The sequence below is a fragment of the Struthio camelus genome, chromosome 27 (genome assembly GCF_040807025.1).
Source record: "Struthio camelus isolate bStrCam1 chromosome 27, bStrCam1.hap1, whole genome shotgun sequence".
Classification (NCBI taxonomy): Eukaryota; Metazoa; Chordata; class Aves; order Struthioniformes; family Struthionidae; genus Struthio; species Struthio camelus.
In genome coordinates, this window is record NC_090968.1 from 7143466 (window position 1) to 7167716 (window position 24251).

General features: G+C 37.0%; 1 protein-coding gene across 12 annotated transcripts in view; it reads right to left on the minus strand.

Annotated features, from left to right (window-relative positions):
* The window catches only part of NSD3 (nuclear receptor binding SET domain protein 3), a 46991-nt gene that overhangs the window by 8295 nt on the left and 14445 nt on the right, over positions 1–24251 (minus strand). For 10 of the 12 annotated variants that reach the window (XM_068920977.1, XM_068920978.1, XM_009682049.2 and 7 more), the window contains 17 exons: positions 23450–23518; positions 22848–23007; positions 22248–22402; positions 20913–21422; positions 19974–20100; positions 15852–15952; positions 13358–13403; positions 12627–12757; positions 11936–12064; positions 11078–11204; positions 10480–10677; positions 9690–9860; positions 5133–5282; positions 2576–2732; positions 1787–1989; positions 1207–1319; positions 96–365 (listed from right to left, as the gene is read on the minus strand). In XM_068920977.1, the coding sequence (XP_068777078.1) occupies positions 96–365; positions 1207–1319; positions 1787–1989; positions 2576–2732; positions 5133–5282; positions 9690–9860; positions 10480–10677; positions 11078–11204; positions 11936–12064; positions 12627–12757; positions 13358–13403; positions 15852–15952; positions 19974–20100; positions 20913–21422; positions 22248–22402; positions 22848–23007; positions 23450–23518 (2817 nt within the window). The remainder of the gene's footprint in view (positions 1–95; positions 366–1206; positions 1320–1786; positions 1990–2575; positions 2733–5132; positions 5283–9689; positions 9861–10479; positions 10678–11077; positions 11205–11935; positions 12065–12626; positions 12758–13357; positions 13404–15851; positions 15953–19973; positions 20101–20912; positions 21423–22247; positions 22403–22847; positions 23008–23449; positions 23519–24251) is intronic. The other 2 variants (XM_068920982.1, XM_009682053.2) reach the window with 2 other exon arrangements.

Here is a 24251-nt window from a genome sequence, read left to right on the forward strand (position 1 = left end):
TTGTGTGCATTAGCTTAAGATACACAAAGTTGCAGTGTTCTCATAAATAAAATCATGCTAATGGCTAGCACAGCATTTGTCCTTTGCAATTCTACCTTTTTAATGTTCCTTTTTGTCCTGAGACCCCATCCACGTCGATCAGTTTTTATGATTTCAGCATCAGGGTAGAGTCTTTTGGTGAAACACTGGTTCTGACATCGCTCTCCTGCTGGGCAAACCTGGGGATGGCATTCATACTGTAGCATCCTGTTCAGACACTCCGATTCTAGGCCACAGGGGTTCTCATCAGATGGCTTGCAGTTACAGCGAGGGATTTCTGATAGATCAGCTACTTGAATCTGAACCTTCCCTATTACTTTGTTGGACTGCAGGACAAAGGGGAAAAAAAAAAGAATAAATGATGAAGACAATGCACACAGAACATGAAACAGCTTTATTTGAGGTTTATCATCACCTGACTTGAGAGGGCAAGCAAATAATTATTACATAGTTATTTTTCCACTAAACCCTTTTTGTAGGATAGTGTGTCACAACAAATATACTCCCTTGCAATCTAGAAGCAGATGCAAGCATGAACTTCTACAGGTGGCATCTGTTGCCACTCAACTGTTAACTTAATCAGAGGTATATTATAGTGTTCAGAGAAGCCAGTAGCAAGCCACATTAAGTCGAGACCCTCAGATAAAACGCATGACTCCAGACAACACAGCATGAGTCATTCACCAGTACAGTTACTGGTAAAATGGCTCTTTCAAAGCATACAAAATTTATCAGATGCATCCCTGGGACTTCTTTCAACTAAAATTAAAAACATTAAGTGAACACTAAGACCTACAGGTCCAAAATCGCTGCCAAAAACTACACTCTACAGTAGGTTCAGCAGTTTGTATTCATACCAGTGTTGAGTTCAATGTTAACAAAGTTTAAGTTGTAATAGCCAGCATTTTTATTTAAGATGAATGACACCAACCTGTATACAGTCATCAAAATTCTTTATCTTAAGTAGAACTGACATTCAATTGATAAGTCTTTCACTGACCCTCTGCTAAAAGAATGTTTTATGGGACCATATAAGGCAGAACAAAAGATTTTGGAAATAATGGCAAAATGATTTATTTATATTTCCTTAAGTTGGAATTGTTACAAATTTTGCTTGTTTAAGTACATAGCTTACTCATGCAAAGAATAAAAAAAAAGTCAACTCACTTTAATATGTTTATAAGGTGGAGGTTTTCTTGAATTCCTTTCAATTTCTAACGCTTCTTTGCTTTCTCTTTGTGCTTTCAGCTCCTGGAAGCGTTTTGCTGCTTCTTCAAGTGCTGTGCAAGGGAGTTCAAAATAGGAAGCAATCAGCACCACTTACTGCTGATCAAATATGTACATGTATGTATTTAAATGCATTTTTTAAAAGCTAGGAATAGAAGTCTATGAGCAAAACACAAGCTAAAAATGAGTTATTGTGGTATATCATGAAACTATCTCCAATCAGGTACTTCTCAGCAGGTATTGAGATACTGAATGATGATCCCATGCATCAGAGCCCAAGCTCCATCTTAATGTTTCCCAATTTGTGGAATAACTAAACTTGCCCGCAACAATACACAATGGGAAGGGACTTAAAGAAAGATATTTTTTATCTGCAGTCAAGGGATCTATATAATGTTTGCAGTTTTACGTGAACACAGAACACTAGTCACATAATATTCCCATGCAGGTTAAGTGGTGATGGAGACACAAACACGTGGAACTTTTGTCATAAACCACTATAAACTTTGTTTGATTTTACCTTTCTTGAAGGTCTTGTTAATACTAGTTTGCCCCTCAGCAAAGCTTTTATCTCCTTCAACATAAGGGAAAACTCTGCCCTGGTGTACCCAATAGTAGTCATGTGAACCAAAGAAAAATACTGGGAAGTCCCCGATATCATGTTTGAGGCCCTGTATGTTGAGAGGCACAGACCTGGGATTGCAGATCTCTGCTGGCCACCACCTGAAAAAGTAGAAAAAGAAGTAAGAATCTAAGTTCTGTGAACCAGAAGAAAAAGTCTTAGCTTCTGAATTTGCCCAAGTTGCGAAGTATGAGCTACTTTTCCTTTCTAAAAAAAACTCCTTTCTTATGCAAACACGGCTCCCTTCACCAATACCTAGGAAGCACCCTGCAAAACAAAAAAAACACTTCATTCTCAAAGTTCTAATTCCAAATTTTGGAAAAGTCTTACAAAAACATGTGGCACAAGATTGGATTTCTAAGATCACCTACAAAGGCTTGTATTCCTGCAGGTGACAAACAGCAAACACAAGCTAGGGCACCTTGATTCTATAAGGCAGTCCCTGATTTTCTGTATCACTATTGCACTCTACAGAGCCAATGTAAGTGAACTCAAGTATCCAGCAATGCCTGGAAAAAGTAAAAGAATTTAATTTAAAAGGTGACATCAGCGTCTGACACCAAGTTCGCAAATTAGTGAATTTCCAGTTCTTGCTTACTAGGACTGAGCTGCTTTGAGATGTTTGCCTGTAATTCCTGTACTTTAAAACCATCCAAAGCATCAAACAAACAAAGATGGTGAACTTGCCTGTAATTTCCAAGCTTGACCCAAACAATCTGCTTGTAACGTAGTTTCTTGCCAGCTTTACAGTCATTGCAATTCCAGCATCCTTCAGGCATTTCAATGTTGAGACACTCAGGGTGAAAGGAAGCTGGGCAGGATTCACAGCACAATAATTTTCCACCTTTAAACAAAGAAACCCTACTTGGTTTATAGAAGTAATGATTTGCTTTCCCCTGTGCATAGCAATGGTTTATAGAAGTAATAATTTGCTTTCCCCTGTGCATAGCAATCGATATTAATTTTAAGTTATACATGCTATGCTTTGATCTGCCTTACAGCAAACAAACGGCAAAAGAAAGGGATCAAGTCAGACTTACAATGCTGGATTAAAAAAAAGAGACTGCACAATGCACTTATCTAATGTATAAGTTGTGACACTTGACTGCATCAAAGGTGAATACAGAAGAGCAAATGAGTTTGTTTTAAACATGAGGTAAGTTGTCACTAGAAGCAACATTCACAAAGGAAGCACTACGTATGAAAGCAGCAGTGCTAGCTTTTGTGTAGTTAGGCGGTGGCCAACGCTAAGTGATAAATACCTGAATTTTAGGGAACACTTTTTAAAATCAACATTGTCATGACTGAATCCCTTAGCAATCAGTTAGTGTCCATGAAAAAAACCCCACAGCCTATAGGTTGATCAATGCTTTTCTGTACCAAAAATGTTACAAATTTAAAAAAAAATTGTAGTGATAAATCTGTATTTATTCTTTAAAAAGTTTACCTGTATGAGCACTGTAAATTCAATTATATAATGCAGAATGAGACACCACACAAGAGCTCTCCCCATCCCAAAAGTTCCCTTCGTACACAAAGGAAATCTGATCACAGTGTGGTTAAGATTACTTCTTACACTTTACACTTATTTGGACAAAAGTTCTTTTGGCTGGCTTATATTCTGGCAGATGTATTAATTGTGGAGAGCCACAGCACATCTCTAAGCCATCTGCAACAAATAAAGCAGCTCATACAATAGTACTTGTTAAAATATATATCTATATAAACACATATATATTTCTATACGTGTGTGTATATCTACGTACGTATATATATAAAAATTTAACAAGTTTTGGTGTCCCAGACTGAAAACCGGGAGAGATTTGAGAGTATTTAATGCGATTTTTGACCACAGTATCAAAAGAAGTGTGAACGGTAACTTTCAAACTTTTATCAGAAAATTTTGCCCACCTATAGACTTCCAAAAATGTCATTGCATTAATTGATTGTTGTATATTGCGATAAGCATTCCTTAAAAATAAATCAGTGACACAATCAATACTGTATTTCCTCTGCTAGAAAACATAATAAAATCCAACCATTTGGACTTTCCAGAGCTTCCCAAACCCACAATAAAGTTTTAGCTTTTAAAATAATTTTTGCAGAAGTTATTTCAGAGGAAATACAGACCCAGTGTGAATTATTGAAACAATATCCAACATGGTAAAATGCCAACAGATGCAAAACCAAACAAAAAAAAAACCACAAAATTTTCAGTGCTAAGCAAGGGAAAAAAAAAAAAGAAACTTTGCTTTCAGGATGCATTAGTAAGATATTGCTCAAGCTAAGCAGAGGGCTCAAAATAATTTTTATTTTCAGGAATTACAGAAACTACTGAAAGCCATCAATCTAGCAGCATTCAAAATAACCTAACTTTAGAATGGTTAATTGGGCACCATTTCTGAACATTCTTGGGGGATCAAATTTCTGTGGGGAAGAGAGTATTACCTCCGATTATTTTTTTTAAAAAGACAGTGGAATCTCTCTCCATAAGGTATTTTGAGACGCTACAGCATTCCCTGTACCAGTGTAAAATGATCTACTTCTCCTGCAAAAATCCTCTTTTCTATCTTAGCGCTGCATACTTTTCTTCACAGGACAGCAACCCTGCCTGCTGGAGATAAGAGCATCTCCTGTCACTCATAGTAGTCAGTCACATCAGAGAAAGGAGCACTAGCTGTCCCAAACTAATCAAAGTGGAACACAAGGCCCAATGACCGTAATGGACACATACACAGGCAAAACCTTACTGCCTTCGTACATCTTTGGACTTCCTCTGGAATGGCAAGCATACCGATCAGTGTTCAACCTGAAAAACCCTATACTCTTTCAGGGTTTGCATAAACTACCTAAAAGAATTGAAACAGAACATCCCCCTCTTCTTCCTTATATAAAATCAATTTAAGCTGTTGGTAAGTACTGAACTGCAACTACATTAAGCTCTAGTTGGCTCCTCTTTGTATTGCTCTGCAAATAGCTTCCCTAAAGTTAGAATAACCCAGGTCAGCTACAAAACGATTTAACCTCTGCAAAGGAGAATTTAGTGACAGTAATTATTTTAAGCCCTTTTATAATAAAAAAAATTGCCAACAACACGAACACACGCTCACAGTAATCAATGAGTGAAGTTTACTAAAAGCAACAAGTGGTGCTTGACAAGCAAACATTTCTTGTTTGATTTAAAGAGAAAGAAATAATAGAAAAAGCAAAAGTAAATTAAAGAGAAAGAAACTATTTTGGTTACCTTTCTCACATTTCTTTTTGGAAGCTGACGAAGGAGGAGGAATCATAGGTAATTTCATCAACTCAGCACGATTTGATTCATTCAGTAGGTAGTGGGACTTATAGGCATATGAACTGAACATGGGGTCTGAATGATCCTGCACTACCAACCCTATACGAAACAAACAGAAAGAGATGAGTTGCAATGAAACTACCCATGATTCCATAAAGGAGAAAATAAAATAAATCAAATGAACACCTATAATGCATATATATAAAAGGGTGAATGAAAAAAGATAAAATGAAGAAAAAGAAAAGTCTGACAGAAAAGGTTTCTTTACTAAGAAAGAGGTTACGTGTTGGAGAGGCTAAATTCGGCTGTATCTGGAAAAACCTACAATGAATAAGCCATTTCTAAGTGGAAGTTCAATTGTGCTTTTAGTTTTAATTTGTACATTTATAGAAAAGCACAAGAAAAGGCATTTGATTTGAATGCTGTGTGAATACTGTGTGAACCACCCTCCCTCCCAAATGAAAAAGGTAAGCCCTTTTTAAGAGTTGAGTTATGATGGCCACTGCATCAAACGTAACACTGTTAGTTGGGGCTACAGAGAGAGAAAAAACAAATGCATTGTATAGAAGGCCCCACATAGCTGAAAAACTCACCATCCTGGTTGCTACAAATCTGATCTCTAAGATTCTACCTATGAAAGCGTCTTCATTATTGCATCAGAAAAAAAATAATGGGAGGGGTCAATTCTGCAAGGCACCAGAGGCAAAAGAATGGATGAAACGTCCACCCTATCCCATTTAAGTAAAGCTCCACCAACCCTGCAACTCCACAACTATAAAATTAAACGCTTTGCAGCAGTCAAGCACATCACATTCCATTTTCCCATCTGCCTTCACTTCAAATAACGTGTTTGTCCTTTTTCTCTTGTCTTTCTCCACAAAAAGGAGTTCGCTGGATCATAGCGCACTTTCCATGTTGTTCCAAAGAGTCAGGCAGCCTAAAGCCAGAGAGCCATAGCTATAGATCAGAAACGCATGGCCAGTAATTCAAAGGAATAACATAGCAATTGAGTCCCAAGAAGCAGGAAAGATGAGCTATCAAAATAGCCACAAACTCTTTCCCTTGTGAGACAGAGCTGAATGCTGTAGAGAAGCTTTTGAACTGGTGTGTCCAGAAAACTGGATTAAGGAGAAGAGCGTCCACCTATCTGAAAAGCGTGTCCTCAAAGGGGTTCATAAAACATAAGAGAAATCAACTTACAAGTATGACCTATGCTTATGTAATTATGTGGACTAGGAAAGGGCTCAGTGAAGGATATTTCAGGATAGTGAATTCAAAGTCTTAAAATACACTGTATTTCAAGTATCTGATGATAAGCAAGTTTTACATATCCTACAGGCATTCTGATATCTGCATTTCCTCACTTTATATTTAGATACAAAACATTACTGAAGTTTCTCCTTCTAACATAAACTAAAACTTATCAACCAACCATTCTCACATACAGATGCCCAAGTATTTCTAAAATACTCAAGTTTCCTATTTCTTTCTGAACAGGTATTCTCAGTGCTCCTGCCACAGATGCTGTCCTCACCATACGTCCCTCATGCTGACCACATATGACTAGAGAGGACTCAAGTCAACCCATCCTGGGAGAGTTTGCTAAATATAAACCTCACGTAAGCTTTCTTCAGTGAAGCACACTGGCTCCTGATTCCAGCTATGCCTAGTAGAAACAAACCCCACCAAAATTTTCTAAAAGAAAAAGTAAATAGCTGCTATAAAATACATAGGATTCAGTCAGTGGTAGTGGTTTGTAACTCAGAACTAAGTTCTCAGAACTAAGACTCAGTGAACTATGCAAGGCTGGAAATCCCATCTGCTTGGGTACAAACACTACTTATACTGCCAGGAGAAAATACAGACTTCCACACAGTTCAGTTTCCGGTCTGAGGAAGACAGATTTAGATATAAACAGAATTACTAAAACAATGTCAAAAAAGAAAACATTTTCTTATGCAATCCATTAATTTTTTTAGAAATAAAGTCAGGTCTGCATCTTCCGCAAGCATCAGGATTCCCTTACTATGTAACCAGATAATAACTCAGTTTTGGAATCCTACTCCTAAATTCTGATTTCTGTGCCATATAATAAAATGGATGCCAAAGAGCAGACATACTTTTTCAGAAAGTTCTTAAATAGGTCCTGCCCAACAGAAGGAGGGGACCTCTATCTTATGCCTTTGGTAAGGCAGCCAAAACTTGGACACAAAAATTCAAGAGTTACACCTTCACAAGCATTGATAACAAAGTACTGCAGATCTATAACCTAAAAGTTATAAAGTTGTTCTTCTATGAACAAAAAAGCATCAGGATACTCAGATCTTAAAAGTCAGCTTCAGACATCTTTGGTAGCTGGTCACAGGGTTAATAATAGCACAGTTTCAGAGAAACTTATTTAACTGTTTTGTGTCATGCAAAACAATTTAGTACTACAGCTTATAACTGTTTTTAAATTGATAGCAAATAAAATATTTATGAGAAACCCAATTCTAGAAGCCTGTCATTGCTTTTCATCCATATCTTAGTACAAACACAGCTTTCATAATTGAGATTAATGACATTCCAGTTTTTTTTGCATCAGCACAATTCTCTAATGGCTAAGATCCCATGACGTACCTCATGTACGAGCAGAACAAGACACCATCCTACCACACAGAATTCTTCACATTAATACTTACAGAGACAGACTAACGCCACTGTTGGACCTTGTAAAGAGAAATTTCTAATCTGATGTTCAAACCAGGAAAGATCCACAGAAACTGGTCCGTCATATACCTACATCTGACCTTGATGCAAAACTAATCACAGAAAACTGAGCTAGAAACATAAAACCAATCTGCTGGAAACATTGTGGAACTTCTTTACCTGTCACAGAAATTGTTTTTAATAATTCCACTCTAGCTCGAGAAGACAAGCAGCTTCTTTCCCCATACTGGGCATTTGGGCATAACTATTAGTTAAATTACTAATGTTGAAGGACAGGTATTTGGTTTTTTTAGATAGCATTAGCATCTGATACAGAATGCCCAAAAGCATCTATACGCTAACAGAACAGAGTTTTGGCTAGCTCTGTTTCAAAGGCGCAGCAATTGGCTTGGTTTTGCTGTTCAAACCGTGCTTTTGTACGGGCAATAAGGCTGCCAACCAAAATTAAACACTATATATGTGTATGTATATATATATATACACACACAAACACTTATGTGTGTGTGTATATATATATATATATATGTGACTACCTAGAATCCTGCAATAAAAGAGCATAAAGACACATGTAACATCATAAATTTGCACATGTGTACATTTATGTCATGCCATGTGACTCATTGCACATACATCCTGTTTTGGGATAGTCTCAAAGTATTCAAATGACTCCTCAAAAGGACAAACACTGTCACGTCGAAAACACCTTTTAACATATTCTGAGGAGCTTTTATAAGGTTCATTCTAAAACTTATTTTTTCCCCTCTAAGCTTCCGGATGACATTTATCTGGAAGACACTTATGTCTAATTATTATATTAAAACTTGATCCTCTGTGACAGGCTCCTGGACTACTTGGAAATGAGGAATGGGAGGGAGAAAGGAGAGACGTAGAAAGGAAATGGTTCTGGCACACATCTTCCCTTCCTTCTCAAAGATTTTTAATTATTCATCTGCTCTTGCAAATTCAAGGCAATCTTTCCCACATTAAACCTCCGACTGAATGAACACAAGTGAAATTTCCACTCTCTACTAGTGACTTTTCAAAGCTGTTGAAAAGAATATATCCAACATAAAGTATTTGAAATACTGTGTAATATATATATTACTATACAAAAACCTAACCATGACACTTCTTTGATTCATCTGAGAGAAAAAAAGGTATGTTTGCTTTGTGTGAATAGAATAACTGATGCCCCAGAACTTTTCAACATTATCTGGCAGAAGTCAAGTGACTGAAAAGCCATAAAAGTAATTGTAAGGAAAAAGAAAACAATTTAAAAAGGGAAGAAAAAGGAATTTTAGCATATGGAAAAACTCAGCATGAAACTTGTTTACATGGCATTGTAAATGTTTTTCTTTCAAAGTTCTCAAATGTGATGGTAGTTATAAATCAAAATGAATTCTTCTAGCTCATGAGTAAATCCTACCTTTTTGACTTAAAAATTTAAAGTTTTAAGTTTGTAAGCGCTGAAGGAATCCCCTTCTGCTTAACAGACAGTGAATAAGTAACACAACACTGAGAATCCACTTTTTCCCACTGGCAACACAAATATGCCTTCTGAGCACCTAGAGCTGTTTCTGAATACTGATTATTAAGGGCCAAAACAGCAAGTGAAAGTCTAGTGAGAACTGTTTACTACACTGAAAAAAAAAAAAAAAAAATCAGAGGAAGCACTAAAATCCAAGGAAGAGCCCCAAAAGGTATTTTAATGAAATAGATCATTTTTAATCACTAAACTGTACAAGTGATCATAGAAGAACTATAAAGCAGAGGGGAAAAAAAAACAAACGTGCTCACCTCTTGCACAAACGAAACAAAAGCCTACATTTACAGCTGATGAGGAGTGATTCCTTTTGGAATGGTTACTACAGATGAGAATGTGGGATGACACAAACAAGCTTCCTGCAGCAATACAGCCATCTCCTGAGTGATAGGCAATGGGACATCTGAAACATCTCACCATGCGACCTGTTTAATATAAATGCAGAAAAATGCACCATGTCACCCTAGAATCAGGATATGGTAGAAGACACCGCACAGAGAGATGCAAGATTGATATTTATTCCAATCAGAGTACTAGATTAAAGAGAGACATTTACATCTTAAAAAAATTGTTTCACAGAAGTTAGAAGTTTAGAGTTAACTTTCACTGTAAAGCTGTGTTGAAAACAAAAAAACAAAAGATCCCACCATGGTTTTAACCACTGTAGAGTCTGCTGGTTTTGTTTAAACATTTTGGTTTGTTTCTAGGATTCTTTCCTTCTGAAAAAGCTCTGTTCTACAGGCCGCTAAAGTATCTTTTTTAAAAGATTCCTCAACCTTGTACAACTAACCCTTAGCTTACATCAAACCCAGGTATTCAGAAACTAAAGGTGACTAAATGTTACAGATCCAGGTACACTTAGAAAGAGGTTTCAGGCTGCTAGCTGTTTTCCCACCCATGACAGATTTACATTAATGACATCATTAAGAAGGACCCTTTGTTCCTTCCTACACGCTGCATTACAGAGGGTAAAGTTATATCCTTTGTTACTGTGAGGATGCATTTTAGTTTGCTCCTACTGTTCAAATCCAGCTGTGCTCTCACCTTTACTCGCTTTATGAATATCCTTATCCATTGAGCAGGCAGTACAACAATGCTGCGGGCAACGGAATCCTCGTGACTCGAAGAGAGCAGTGGCAAACTTGCGAACACAGGCCTCGTGATAAAATTTACCGCATGTATTGACAGAACAACGCTTCACGTCCTTGCCAGGAAGTTTGCATGAAAAGCATGTATGTTCTCCTTGTAAGAAGAGCAATAAAGATGATCAGCCGTAAATGTCATTTTTTTTTGGAGATTCAGATCTTATGAAATCCTGAAGTGAATAGACCTACACTGGCTTGAGCAACATAGGCTCCTTCCCTTAAAACAGGAGAGTCAGCTACTGCAGTCCACAGTAACTACGTAATTGGTGTTAACAAAAAGTCCCTTATTCCGATTATACCCTGAACAGCGTATTACTTGTTCTCTTACTAGGTACTTGTTACGTAGAAAATGACAATTTGGCCTCAGAGGTTAAGAAAACCCCAAACCCATATCCAAAACCTATAATCTTACTATCTCAATTTGTTCCGACTAGAATATGGCTCCTCAGAAAAGCAGTAAATTCTTCCCCATTTTTCAGACATGGGAACACATTTACCATTTTTACACTCCGTGCAGATGAACTTCTCATCAGGTATCGACTTCAGGCCTAGACACTCCATATGAAAGACACCGCAACACTCGCCTTCGCAGGACACCAGAGACTCACCGGAACTTTCGCAGATCTTAAACAAGCAGACAGCTAGTCAGAGAATAAAAGGGTATCTGACATACTTAAATGCAAATGACTACCAGATGTTAAACCAACTAACCAAAAAACAAACCAAAAAAAATCCACCACTCCTCAAAACTGGCTGAAATCTCTTCAGAGCTATGATAAGGCAGGAGAATTGGCCTATGTCCCAGGGTAACATGACAATATCTACAGGCTGAAGATAATCACAACAGTTATTGGATCTTTTCCCCTTAACAGGGCAAGTCCATCCTTTAATGGATAGAGATAGGAGAGTTACTACAGGATCCATCTGGACTCCTACTTTTCTTACAATCCTAAAAAGCAAGAGAAGCTTTTCCTTCCGGTCAATCAGGAAACTGATCAGAATATTCCAGGGTTTTCCTCTCCAAACTACTAAAAAACTCTCACTGTCCTATTCTGAAAGACTACCTCAAATCTTCACATGGAACGGAAAATGGCATTTAGTTTTTCTAGGTATGTTAGCTAGTATGGATTAGATAACATATTTGAACTTTCTGGCAGGTAGAAGGGCACAGGAATAATCTCTAGAACATTTAAAAATAAATAAATAAAAGACTTGATATTTCATCTAAGATGTCAAATTATGAGGCATGGTTAAAATAAAGTGGTATAATTTGAAAAAATATCATCAAATCGAATTACTATCAAAACCAGACAATTCATCTTTAGTGTACATTTCTTTACAGGACTATTGCTTACCTGACATACAGTGTCTTTTTTATTTGTTCCAGTTCCTCTCCTGGATAAGCTCGAGTCTACTGACTGCACATCAGAAGCATCAGCATCTGCAGTAGCTGATGGGCTGTCTGAACGTTTTCCAAAACTACCCTACAAAAAGGAAAAAATCCAAGGCACTCTAAACCAAGATACTTTCAAAGGACAGTCACACTATGAAAAAAAAATTTAAGTTAGCACTGATTAAAAGATCACTCAATATGTTAAGAAAGTCAAAGTTCCTTGAAAGTTGCTGAACTTCACTACAATGATAGAAGAAATGCTGCCTTCTTAACATATCTTTTACCTGCACAAGCCAAGAGAAAAAAAAAAAACGTTCATTTTACTCTTTTCAGCCACCTCTCTATTTTACACCAAGATAGAGTAGCATCCCCCAACTCCCAGCTTAAAATCTCTCCAACAAGCCAGTGATCTAAACTGATATGTTTTGCCAGGCAAAGGAGCAGCAAAATTTGTAAAAGAAGTGGTATTTTTTTTTATATCAATATAGGGGAGGATGAAAAATAAAAAGATTATGCTTTATTTTCTAGACAATTAAAGATGTGAGATTTGTGGGAAATATATCTCACAGATTTAGCAATATGCAAATGAAGTCTATTATACCACTGATTGGTTAAACATACTACAACCTCTGTGAGAAACAACACACTTTTACCTGTAAATCATTAAGTCCTCTTGAGTCAGAGTCAGATGTATCTCTGTATGCTGAGCTAGTCAGTTCTACGTCAGTTGAGGCACGACTCCTTTTCTTTAAAGGTTTACAGGAATCTGAAATCTCGCTGGCACCTTAATACAACATATTGAAATTAGTCCTAAAATATGCTCTCAACTGTTTTTGTTAAATAAAGAAAAAATAAAGATGAGAAATCACTGAAACTGTAATTTTTTGCGGCTCTTAATATTCAGTTTGCAACTTTGATAATAATTTAATTCTCTATGAAAAGCTAATTAAATGAAAATCACTTTAGGAAGATCTTTTGAGAAACTTCTGAATATGCTTATAAAGTGGAGGAAGCTACTAAATTGTCTCTAACAGAGTATAAATCCTTTGCAGATTACCTCTCCATCATTCATCTTTAGCGCATAGCTAGGCAAAGGCATCACCTTTTTTTTTTTTTTTTTTTTTTTCCCCTCAAACGAGACACAGGAAGTCCAGAAGGAGGAACTAAACTTATTAAACCTACTAAACTTACTATTTTCCCAACTAGCATTGCAAAACAAACTAAACACCAAAAAACCCACCTCACAAGAGAAATTAAGATCAATATTTATCGTAATGATCACCAGCAAGCATTAAGACCTCTGGAGCTCGTACAGACTGAAAGCCAGTAACAAAGTATGAAGGGCCAGCAAATTTTAACAGTTTATTTTTAGTAAGTCACTCACCTTTCTGCAATCCTGTCTTCACTGCAGTCAGTGGTACCATTTCAACCTGTTTAAATAGGAAAATCCATAATTAAAAAACAAAGGAATTTTTTCCCCTAGTATTAAAAAGAAAACATTTAAGTTTAAGTGATTAGCATATCTGAACTCAGATGTAGTCTGTCATCCCCTTCTTAGTGTGAGCCTTCTGGTCCTGTTGGGATTTAATCCTAGTTGCCTATGCTGAATACCAGGAGACAAGGCAGCCATACGTTCACTAGCAAGGTCCTTTCCAATTACTCCCTTTGTGCATGAAGATGACAGGAAAACTTTATCCGTGTCCAGCAGGCAGGAGCGGGGTTCATTTTGACAGCCAACACTGATGCTTTTGTAAAACCCCACACCTGTGTAAGTACAAGTTTTACCTTAACAGGTATGACATTCAGGTTAGTGAGACACTTAACGTATTGCCATTTTAAGGCACCTCCACCAAGAATGCACTCTTGAGCTTCTGGGAACACAGACCTTTTCTCTGTATAGAGTGCTGCAAGGCCCACAAAGATGGAGATACGGACTTCGTATAGAGCGTTGCAGAGCTCTATACAGCTGGAAACTCAATGTCAGTATGAACTTAAGCAGATAAGTTTACGATCTTGCAAAAGCACTTCAAGTTCTTGATCCTATATCAGGAGGATAACTTTAGAAACTGTTCTGCCAATGTACATGTAACGTGAGAATTTGGTGACTGTATCATAATTATAGAAGAAAGTTGTTTCCTAAAGTCCTGTTTTTAAGGTTAAGAATTACAAGGTTTTTTTTTAAACAATGTGGTTACATATGCATGTAGAAACACATTTAGTAAATATTTAAGGATTATTCTATAATTTTTTTAAAAAATATTTTATTTTGTTGTACAATAGGTAAAAACATACAATAGAAGGATTTGTATAGGATACATTTCGTAATACAAATATAAAATCTAAACAATCACTTTTATTTCTCTACTACTCACTGTAACAGTAGCATTAACATTTTGTTTTTCCCATTAATTGTACTCGTTCCAGTTATAATTTTATACCAAGTGGTTGCAGACTAATTTGGGAATCCGTTGCAAGAAAACTTGACTTTGGGTAACAAATATTGTTGCATAATTGTAAGAAGTTAGTACTTTTTTTTTCTTAATATAACTTAATACATTCAAGGTTATGCGCATTACAGTGCATCTGTGTTTAAGTTTTAGTCATATACTTTTCCTGAGAAAAGCACTTTAATGTTCATAGTCTTAGTTAGCTACATAATATAAGCATAAGCAAAGCTAACTGGGATCCATGAAGTTCATATTGTTGGTTCTTATACCTTTGTTAAATTAAGGAACATTTACAAACATAAAATAACTCATTTGAAAATAGGGAGGCTGCAACACCTCATGACAAGAGATTTAAGGGACTTCAGATATCTTGCGCCCAACATTTAAGTTGCTTTAAAGTTTCAGCAAGAAACTTTTTAAAGTTAGAACATTCTTCTGCTGGACACAGAAGTAAATGCTATAGCATAAAAAGAAAAATATGAAAAATAAAAAAGCAATTAGGTCTACCTTCAACCTCTGAAATGAATGAAGTGCAAAAAATAAAGCATAAAGGGCAAAGAATAAATTAGAATAAAACAGATAAAAACAATTTTTTCCCCTTCCCATATAAATCTTTAGTCTGACCACCCCTTTTTAAAAAAGCTCATTGGAAAAAGCTGTATTAGGAAACATTTTTATATAAAATTATCAGGTTTCAAGTGGAGAGACCCTTAAAGAGGAAAAATTGAATATGTAAGGAAAAGAACCAACAACTTTGACAAACTCGTTAAGAAAGTGTATTCAGAATTTAATGTTAAAGTATGTCCATCCACTCAACTTTCCTATTCATCCCCCCCTCCCCCCCCTTTTTTTTTTTTTTATTAAAGCAACAACATTTGTCTGTCTGACATCCAGATTAAAGGAATGCCCTGTACATGTTAGATCTACTTAAGGAAAAAAATGTATATCCCAGAAGATCTGTTTTGTTGATGTCTGCCAACATAAAAGTCAAATTATTCATCTTTAAGTTAAATCATTCTTAAAGTCCATTTTCAAAAGTGGTCAAATTAATCAGTCTAACTTCACTTGAAAAACAAAACCTCAATACAAACCAGCAGCTAAACCAAGAGCAAGAGGAAGGAACCTGGTGGCAATTCCATCAAAGAAATTACTGAAACAAAATCACTTTGCTCATAACAGAAATCTCAAAGTAAACATGGCAGGTTCATTAGGAGTCTTGCATCATTGAGTTCCCATTATCCATAGCCTGACTGATACTGTGAAGATGCCAGTAGCAGAGTCACAGCAATGGTATTGACAAAGGGATTTCATGAAGGATAGTCCAAAACGAAACCCGATGGGGAAAAATGGAGAAAAATAAAAAGGCACCAATATAAGCCACAACATTTATGAATACAATATATTTTAACTCTCTACATGGAGGAAGCCAACCTGCTCCTTTTTGATCTTCTTCTTTGGCACAACTTCAGTGGATTTCTCAGACTCTGAGCGGGTTCGAATCGATCTTCTCTGTTGCTTCTTTTCTACAGAACCTGAAGAAGGAAAAAGGTTTCTATTATACAGTTCCTTGTACTTCAGAGTTACAGTAAGATGTTGAACACGAATCCAACAGATAAAGTAACGAAACCAAGACTTTTTTCCTCTTTTGAATGTTTTATTTTTAAATTCAGTTCCAAGTTATTTGCCAACTGGTTCTCTGGTTGCAGATAACATATTCTGATTCCATAAGCAGAGAGGCCAGCTTCAGAAAAAGACGCCAGTTAACAGAACAAAAGGAAAGGCTGGAATCCAGTTTAGGGCAAACAGATTTTCACAATATAACTCTCATAGTCTTCACTTTGGTTAATTTTTAACCAAATAGTCCATCTTTGGCGTTTTTGGGAAGGTATCCACGATCAACTTCTTGAACTAAAACATCCTAGAAATTTCAGACACAAAACAGTTTCCAACATTTCACTCTCAAAAATACAGTTCTGTGCCTCTGCTTTACAGTGAAGAGGATAGTCTTCTGCCAGAACTCTAGCTATCACAAAAACTTAAATCAAAAACCACGTTATAACACGTGCCACAAATCTGAAATCTAAACACTTGACTAAAGATTTTAAGAGGCAAATAAAAATTTTAACACAAATAGAAGCAGTCACCACGATGCGTCCTATTGTAATAAATGAAACTCAAAACTAAGTTTAAAAAAATATATTACCTTGGAAAATAAACTCAGATTAATGAATGCTATTACAGTGTGAGGTTTTTTTTTTTTTTTTGGGGGGGGGGGGAGGGGAGAGGTGGCAGAAGGGGGCAGGGAGAATTAAGGTTGGCAAAATCGGAAGACCTTTCTATGCTATACTATCTCCAAAAAGGCCAGGTTGAGAAACACGTTCACAACAGACATAATGTGCAGTTTTTGAAAGAAAGTATATACTTAGTGCTGTACAGACAGAAAACTGAAGTTCAAAGTTTTAAAAATTATCCTTTATCAAGCATTGTTCTTCTTTTTCAGTTTTGGATGTTTTAACTAAAGAGGGCAAGACTAAAAGATATTTTGTATTCTCCCAAGTAAAAATACAAACCCCTGGGACCAGGAATTAGCTTACTTTACCAGATACACTGTTACAAGTCGAAAGCCTCTGTCTTGTTGTTAGGGCATAATATATCTAGAGAGTTAGGCAGACTTTAATCTTAAGACCGGAAAAAAGGCTTTCCAAAGGACTCTAGAAAAAAGTTTAATTTCTTCCTTCAAGTATCTTGATTAACTGGATAAGCATTTTTAACAAGGTTACATGCAACATGCCATGGTGCACAATTCTCAGTAACTAAAGTTTCTAGTTTAGAAAGTTATTCATTTAAATTGGTTCAACAGAAGTTTGTAAGAACTGTATTTCTGGGAAAAAAACATTTAATTGTTTTTCCTCAAAGGAAACAAGTTTAACAATATGCTAACTAATTAATATCAATGAAATTAATTATATTAGTAATTCATAACTCAACTCAAAATCCTTTATGTTAAAACTCGTATAACTTTGGTTGCAATGAGCTGCATCCATTGCAATACACAGACTTTGTGTTAATTATTACACATCTCAACGCAAAATCTAGAGGCCATCTTTTGTCACCTTTGTTCCGCCAAAACTCTCTGAAGCAGCTAAAAGTCAATTTTGTGCAAGTATGACCAGGGAAGTTCAGTTAATCAACAATGCCTTCTCTCCCTATGTTCCTGCATAGTAGCAAGGAAATTAAGGTGCGAGGTCTGTTTCAGAAGAGAAACTCTATGACCACTGCACCTGGTACCGGCCAACAGCAAGATCAATCAACGTGACAGGCATGTTTTTTCTCCTCCTACTCTCCAAGAACTCAGTGCATCACCTCCACAATGCTCCTATCTCATCTTCAGGCATATTTTCATCCAGAGTTTCAGAACAGACTCAGACCAACAATCTACCTTACTGCTGGTCAAGTCAGGCCAATCCTGTTTCAGCTCTAACTGGAGACCAGAAGCGCTATGAATTCTCATAGCTGTTTTCTTATTAGATTTCAAGTTACAGAAGTATTTTCCCAGCATTATGGAACTCTGTATATTTAACTGCAGGTTATTAATACGGACTCCCAGAGTCATTCTGTAAAATACTTTACCGTAAAGGTATTCTGAAGTTCCGGTGACCTTAAATTTGAAAAAAGGACTTCGCTGTTATGTTCCATGAGAGGGGACCAATAACTGTCTGGACTTTGGAAATGGCTTTGAAAGTGACTGTTTGGAGTGTATACTGAAGTAAAGCTCATGCACTGTATAGGGTGTTACCAGGTGAAGTTTTACGTATCCAAAAAACCTAAGAAAATGAAAAAAGAGAGGCTCAGAATTCTCACCCTCCCTATGTCTGAAGAGCCATTGTGAAGGTGAAGCCTTTAGTTCCCAGGTGAGAGAAACAAAACAGATCACCTCTCCTGCTGCAAGGCATTTAAAGTAACAACTGCTTGAAAAAGTTGAAATAACTACAGTAGTTAAAATTGGAAAAAAGAACCACTGTTGACAACAGAAGGGGAAACCCCACTCACACCAGAACATCCAGCCTACTCAATGTAGGCTGTGAAATCCTGAAATACCTTCCAGAAAATAGCATATATAAAATAAGCCTACCTAAGAGCTATTCAAGTACAAAACTGAAATGGATTTGCAGAGGTGAGTGGTCCCATGTATGTTGACCATTGTGAGGTTTTTGACTTGGAGTTGCACTTCATTTTTGTTCAGAAAGGGAGAAATAACCAGATAGTCAGACAATTCAAGCAAAAGTTGGGTAACGTTACAAGATTTTTAATCTCCGCAAGAAATAGGGGGGTTTTGCCATGTAAACTGCAACAAATCTCCCACTTTTTGGTTCTGTAATAGCATTTATTCATCCTACTACGAGAGAACGTAATCTGCTCCAGCCTAAAATTTACTTTGACATACCCAATGTAAAACTAGATACACTCAAGTATACCAAGGATAGGATTAAAGCACAAACATGTAATAGTTAATGCATTTTACATGGCCTGTACAAAGACTGTGGCTGAAATACAAAAGTCACTATAGCAAATGAAGGAACTTGAAAAGCTCTTGATTTAGGAGCACTCAAAACTCTCTCTCTTCTCAGGAACCTCCATCCTTTCCCCAGAGGGGTATCTGTCTCCTTTTGAGGATGCTGAGAGAACATACTGCAGAAGGAAATTTCTGCTCAGGGAGGAAAGCCCAACCCCTTTGGAAGAATTCCCATTAGCTGTTTCTTAAAATCAAAAGATGAAAAAATTTTGGTTTGCTGTTCCAAGGCTAAGCAGCACTCATTCAGTTTATCATTCTCATTCTTCTCTACTACCATACTACAAATAACAAAAAACTACAAATAATTTGTTTTAGGCTCTCTTTCCAGTCTCGACCTTCATTACTTGCTTCAGTGATTCTTCTCCCTCAGATATAATACTTCATAGAACTTAGTGCTTCACAATGAGACCCCTAAAATGCTCTCAGAAGGCAAGCGTTTTCTCATTTTGCTGATGGAGTTAGCTGAAGCAGTAAAGAAATTTGCTTCCTTTACAAAGGTCATACAGGAATTAAACAGCAAAGTTAGGGAAAACACTCATCCTTATTGAGAGCCATTCTTTGCTGAACTGTGACCCTTCCAGACTCTCTTCCTTTGATCCTAGTTGCCATTTTTTACATTTGGGCCAAAAAGACATTAAAACGCTTTGCTCACACACGTACACTGTATTGTCTTCTAAAACAGCTTGCTATCTTCTCTCCACCAGGTACACATCCTTCTAATAGGCTGACTTATTGGGTACTTTAAGTTGCAGACACTAACAAGTTCAACAGAGGGCAAGTCAGTCAGTCCCAAAGACATCCTCTGTTTCTCAAACACCTGGGCTGGCCATTTGTTATATTAGCCACGCTTGCTACAATTATTAGGCAAACAAGATGATGTTCGAACCCATTTTTAACTAAGGAGGAAATACCAATTTTGACATTTGAATTTAAGTGCTAGCTTGGTAAAGTTTAGGCAAGGAGTCCACAGTTTTGCCTACCTGTAGACCCAGAAGTTGTTTCAGGAGAGGACACGTTTTGCACCGTTGCTTTTTCCGTTCTCTGATTCGATGAAGAATTAAGCTTCTCCTGTCCTTTGACGCTTATTTCTGTTTTGCTACCAACTCCCTTAAAAAGGGGAAAAGATTATGTTAGCCTAGTTATATACATGCTGTTGCTAACAGGCATATTAATCTACTCCTAAGTCTCAGAACAGAAGCCTTCAGTGCTCTTCAATTCAACACACACATGCAACAATATTTACTACTGAGCGGCTCCCTTGCAGAACTTTCCATCCCTCTCAATCGCTACTTACACACAAGGAAAAAAGAATAAAGTTATTCCAGTGACTTTTCTGAAGATTGCCTTCTCTATAATGCTTAGGACGAAATAAATACCCTCTCTGGAGGGAGGCAGAAGGAGGCAGAGAAACTCCTAAACCTTTTCCTTACACTGACTGTGAGAGAAGCTGCTGTTCTTCTTAAGGAAGCTAGGAGGCGGAACTCGTTTTAAAAGTCTATTACACAAAATGTAGTTATTACTTCTTAATATATTATTAACAGTTTTATCATCTGTTTCTCACAAATAAATCAATTTTAAGATTTGTCTTGCAGAGACTTGATGGATTATTTCAACTAGAAAAGTGGAATTAGTCAGCTATAATATTCTGAATGAGTCATCAGCAAGAATGTGATCATCTGTAGGGAGCCCCTCTGCAGCCAGTCAAAATGGCTACTGCTGGAGACTTTATTGTACTGAACTCTTAATTTCAGTGCAACCCAAAAGACTGTGTTGTCGCATCCTGTCTTTTGATAGATTTAGTCTCTCCAAAGAAAGGTACACATACTGTTAAAGTTTGCTGGACACAAGTGTAAGCTCTGCAATATGAGACACTTGGGTTCATTCACAGAAAAAGAGGAGCCACTAAACAAAGTACCCACCTTAGTAGAATAAACAAACTGATCGATGAGTTTTCCATCCCCAGCAGCATTCTGAAGAGCAAAAACCTGTTCAATTTTAACAACTGGAGACATGTTACATTTTTGAAGATCCAAGGTCCCCTTGTGCATGGTTATTGAAGCTGGTAAAGATTTTCTAGCTGCAGCAGTTTTCCATGCTATTTTTACAGGAGGTGGCTCCTCTTCTTCCACACTTGACTGCCTCCTTTGACTTTGTCTTCGCACCTCAGCATTTGAAGGTGATGCTGCTACCGCATTGGCATGTTCTGCCTGGGTGTTCAACGCTGGCTTAGGTCGTCTGTTCTTCTTAGCCTCTGATTTAGAAGCAGCAGTCTTTTTGGCTTTTGACAAAACTTCCTCTGGCTCTTTGTCTATATAAATGAACGTGTATTGTTCTATTCTTTCTTCTCGAGTCATTTTCAGTGCTTTCTCAGCGTGGGCAATACCAATATCCCACTGAGCACGCTCTCTTTGTGGCCTTGGTTTGCGAATCTTAAATAATAAAGACAAGCAGCTAATTACATTGAATCTCTCTCTCTTTTCCAGATTAGGACAATAAAAAATGGAAGATTTTGGTATGTATAACACACAATATGCAATCTTGAGGTTCTTTAAATCTCTGACAGCAAATTTAAGTTTGCTAAATTTACAGGTTATCTTTGAAAGGTGGACAGTAAATCTCCTACTTGAACTGCAAGCAGACACTCTAGCCAGATAGCATGACCATCACCATTATAAGATTCTGTCCGGAGTCACAACTTCACTAAAGACAAGAGTAGGCAGTATTTAAGCCCAGAATTCTGTTTTAAGTGTTAGAATGAAACCCATTTTTTCTATTTTTTAAATCTTCCATTCCCCACCCCCAAAACGTCCTTTTCCTCCCCATCACTATTTTAATTAGCATATATCCTGACTTAAGTAGTTCATCCTACACACTAATTGCTGTAACTAACACTTCCTTTCCAATAAAGCAATGGAAAAGAATGCATCAACATTCACATGCAATAATAATGATTACACAGGAATTGTTTTTATTTAATATTATAGTATAGATATAAAATTATATCCAATGCCCAGGATGACTACCATCACGAGGAACAGATGCATAGGAAGTTCAACTATTAGCCTCTTCACACGGAAGTAATGAGAGCACAAGAAAACTTTTAGCTATCTTTGTGAACAGTGCTTTTGCAGGTGAAATGCAGATAACCTTTTACAGTCCTGGCACTCAAGTACTCCAGTGTTTCAGAATCGCCCCATATAGGTTTCACTTTCATAGGCATTGTTAATTTTCTACATGATTAGTGTTGATCATACCTTCTGTTTCTCAGAGTGGTTGCTAGCTTGCTTCGCAGCCTCAGCCAATAATTGCTCATACTGTTTGTGTCCTTTGTACTCTCGAACCCGCTTTTCATGCACCCATGCCCTCTCTGGCTGGTTGCTAAAAAACTGAACGTGGTATTCACGGGCACCTGAAATTGAAAAATTCTAGTATGTAGTTTTATCAACAACACTTTGTTGGTTTAACTTAAGCTTTCCAGTTCCACATGACTCAACTCCTGCAGCTGGACATACATAGCCGAAGCATGGAAATAAGAGGGGCCTCCAGTCAGAACAATCTAAATGGGAAGTCAAGTATACTTTGGCCACACTTAACACTCACGCTTATCAGTGTCTTCTCACAAAGACATTGATGTGAGAAGAGTAAAAGTGGGAGTATCTGTTCACAAGACTAATAGGCACAGGTTCATTTGTAGAACTAATTAAAAAAGTATGTTGTTGCATACTTTACAGTAACAGTATTGTTTAGCATACACACAAGCAGATCTACCCCACAAAGAGTTCAAGGATAAGAGGTTTTTAATAAAGGAACAACTACAGACACCTGACATTCTGACAAAGATCCTTTGCCCTTACCTCTTGTATTAATTTTGGTATGAACATCAAGCTGTGGATCACATGAAACCATGCAAGGCCACCATGGGTATGTTCCCACCTTGGACCAAACCAGATCGCCAACCTGAAACTTGATGTCATGACTGACTTGTGTTGGAAGAGAAGGCAAGAACTGCTGGACCTATAAAGAAGAATGCAAGCTTAACAGAATACAATTTAGTGCATTTACAGATGCACAGATTATCCACAGGGATTTGCTATTTTTCCCCTCAGTTATCACCGATGCTTGACAGTCTAATGTGAGGTATACTTTTCTTACAAACATGACAAAAAGGATTTAAATATAATCAGGATTTATGTAAAATAATCACTGATTAACCAAAACACACAATAGCAAAAAGAAAGGTTTCTACTCGTAAGTCGATTTAAAATGTTGGTTTTGGGATAAAATAAAGCAATAAATACAGCTCACCAAAAGATGTTTTGAAACACTAATGATTACCAGACATTTAAAAAAAATGACAATTAAGTTATTTGACAACCTAACGAGTCTATATTATAGTTAACACAAACATAGCATGAAACCAGAAGTCCAGAAAGTGTTAACTTGTATATATACTAACCGGTGTTTCCTCTGACAGTGTATCTTCTCTTGGCCTTTCTGATAGCATGCTAAGCCTCTCATTTGGTCTCTAGGAAATGGGTAACAATGAAGAGAAAAAAAGGAAAATAAACACAAACAGGATAAGGAGACAGTAAAACCAAAAAGCTATACCAATGAGACCAGGCAGAAAAAAATAATTAGCAGAGAGAAAAACAATCATGAACTCAGAAAACATGAATATGATGACGCTTTACAACCAATTCAAAGCATAGTAGCATCACAATTAAAAAAAAAAAAAAAACACACACCTTTTTCTTCCACACTATTTACATTACCATTGAAACTACATAGACCAATGTTCTGCTGTAACAAGTGACAGAACAACATACACTCAGAGTGGGGTGTGGGGGGGGGTAAACCCAAACAGCTTTCCAGCTAAATATACAGCTTGGAAGAAACAGAAGGACAGATGAAGGATATCCATAGTAACATGAAGAGTCTTACTGCATACTGGTCATTTTCAAAAATAGCACTACAGAAATCATGTGTTGATTTAAAGATACAATATGAAAACTGTAATATCTATATTGAATTGCATATACTTGATAAATGTTTAGAGCATCTAAGGGGGGAAGGGGAAGAAGACTACAGTGCATTCACAAGCCAGGCTGAGAAGCTCATGCAGTTTATAGAGAAACAGGTTTGGCAGATGTAGGATCAACACTGAACAGAAGCCAAAACCATCAGCAGAGTGGAGATGATAGGGAGAGTGATGACACAGCAGGTGAGCAGACATGAGCTGGACTGTGAACTATCTAATG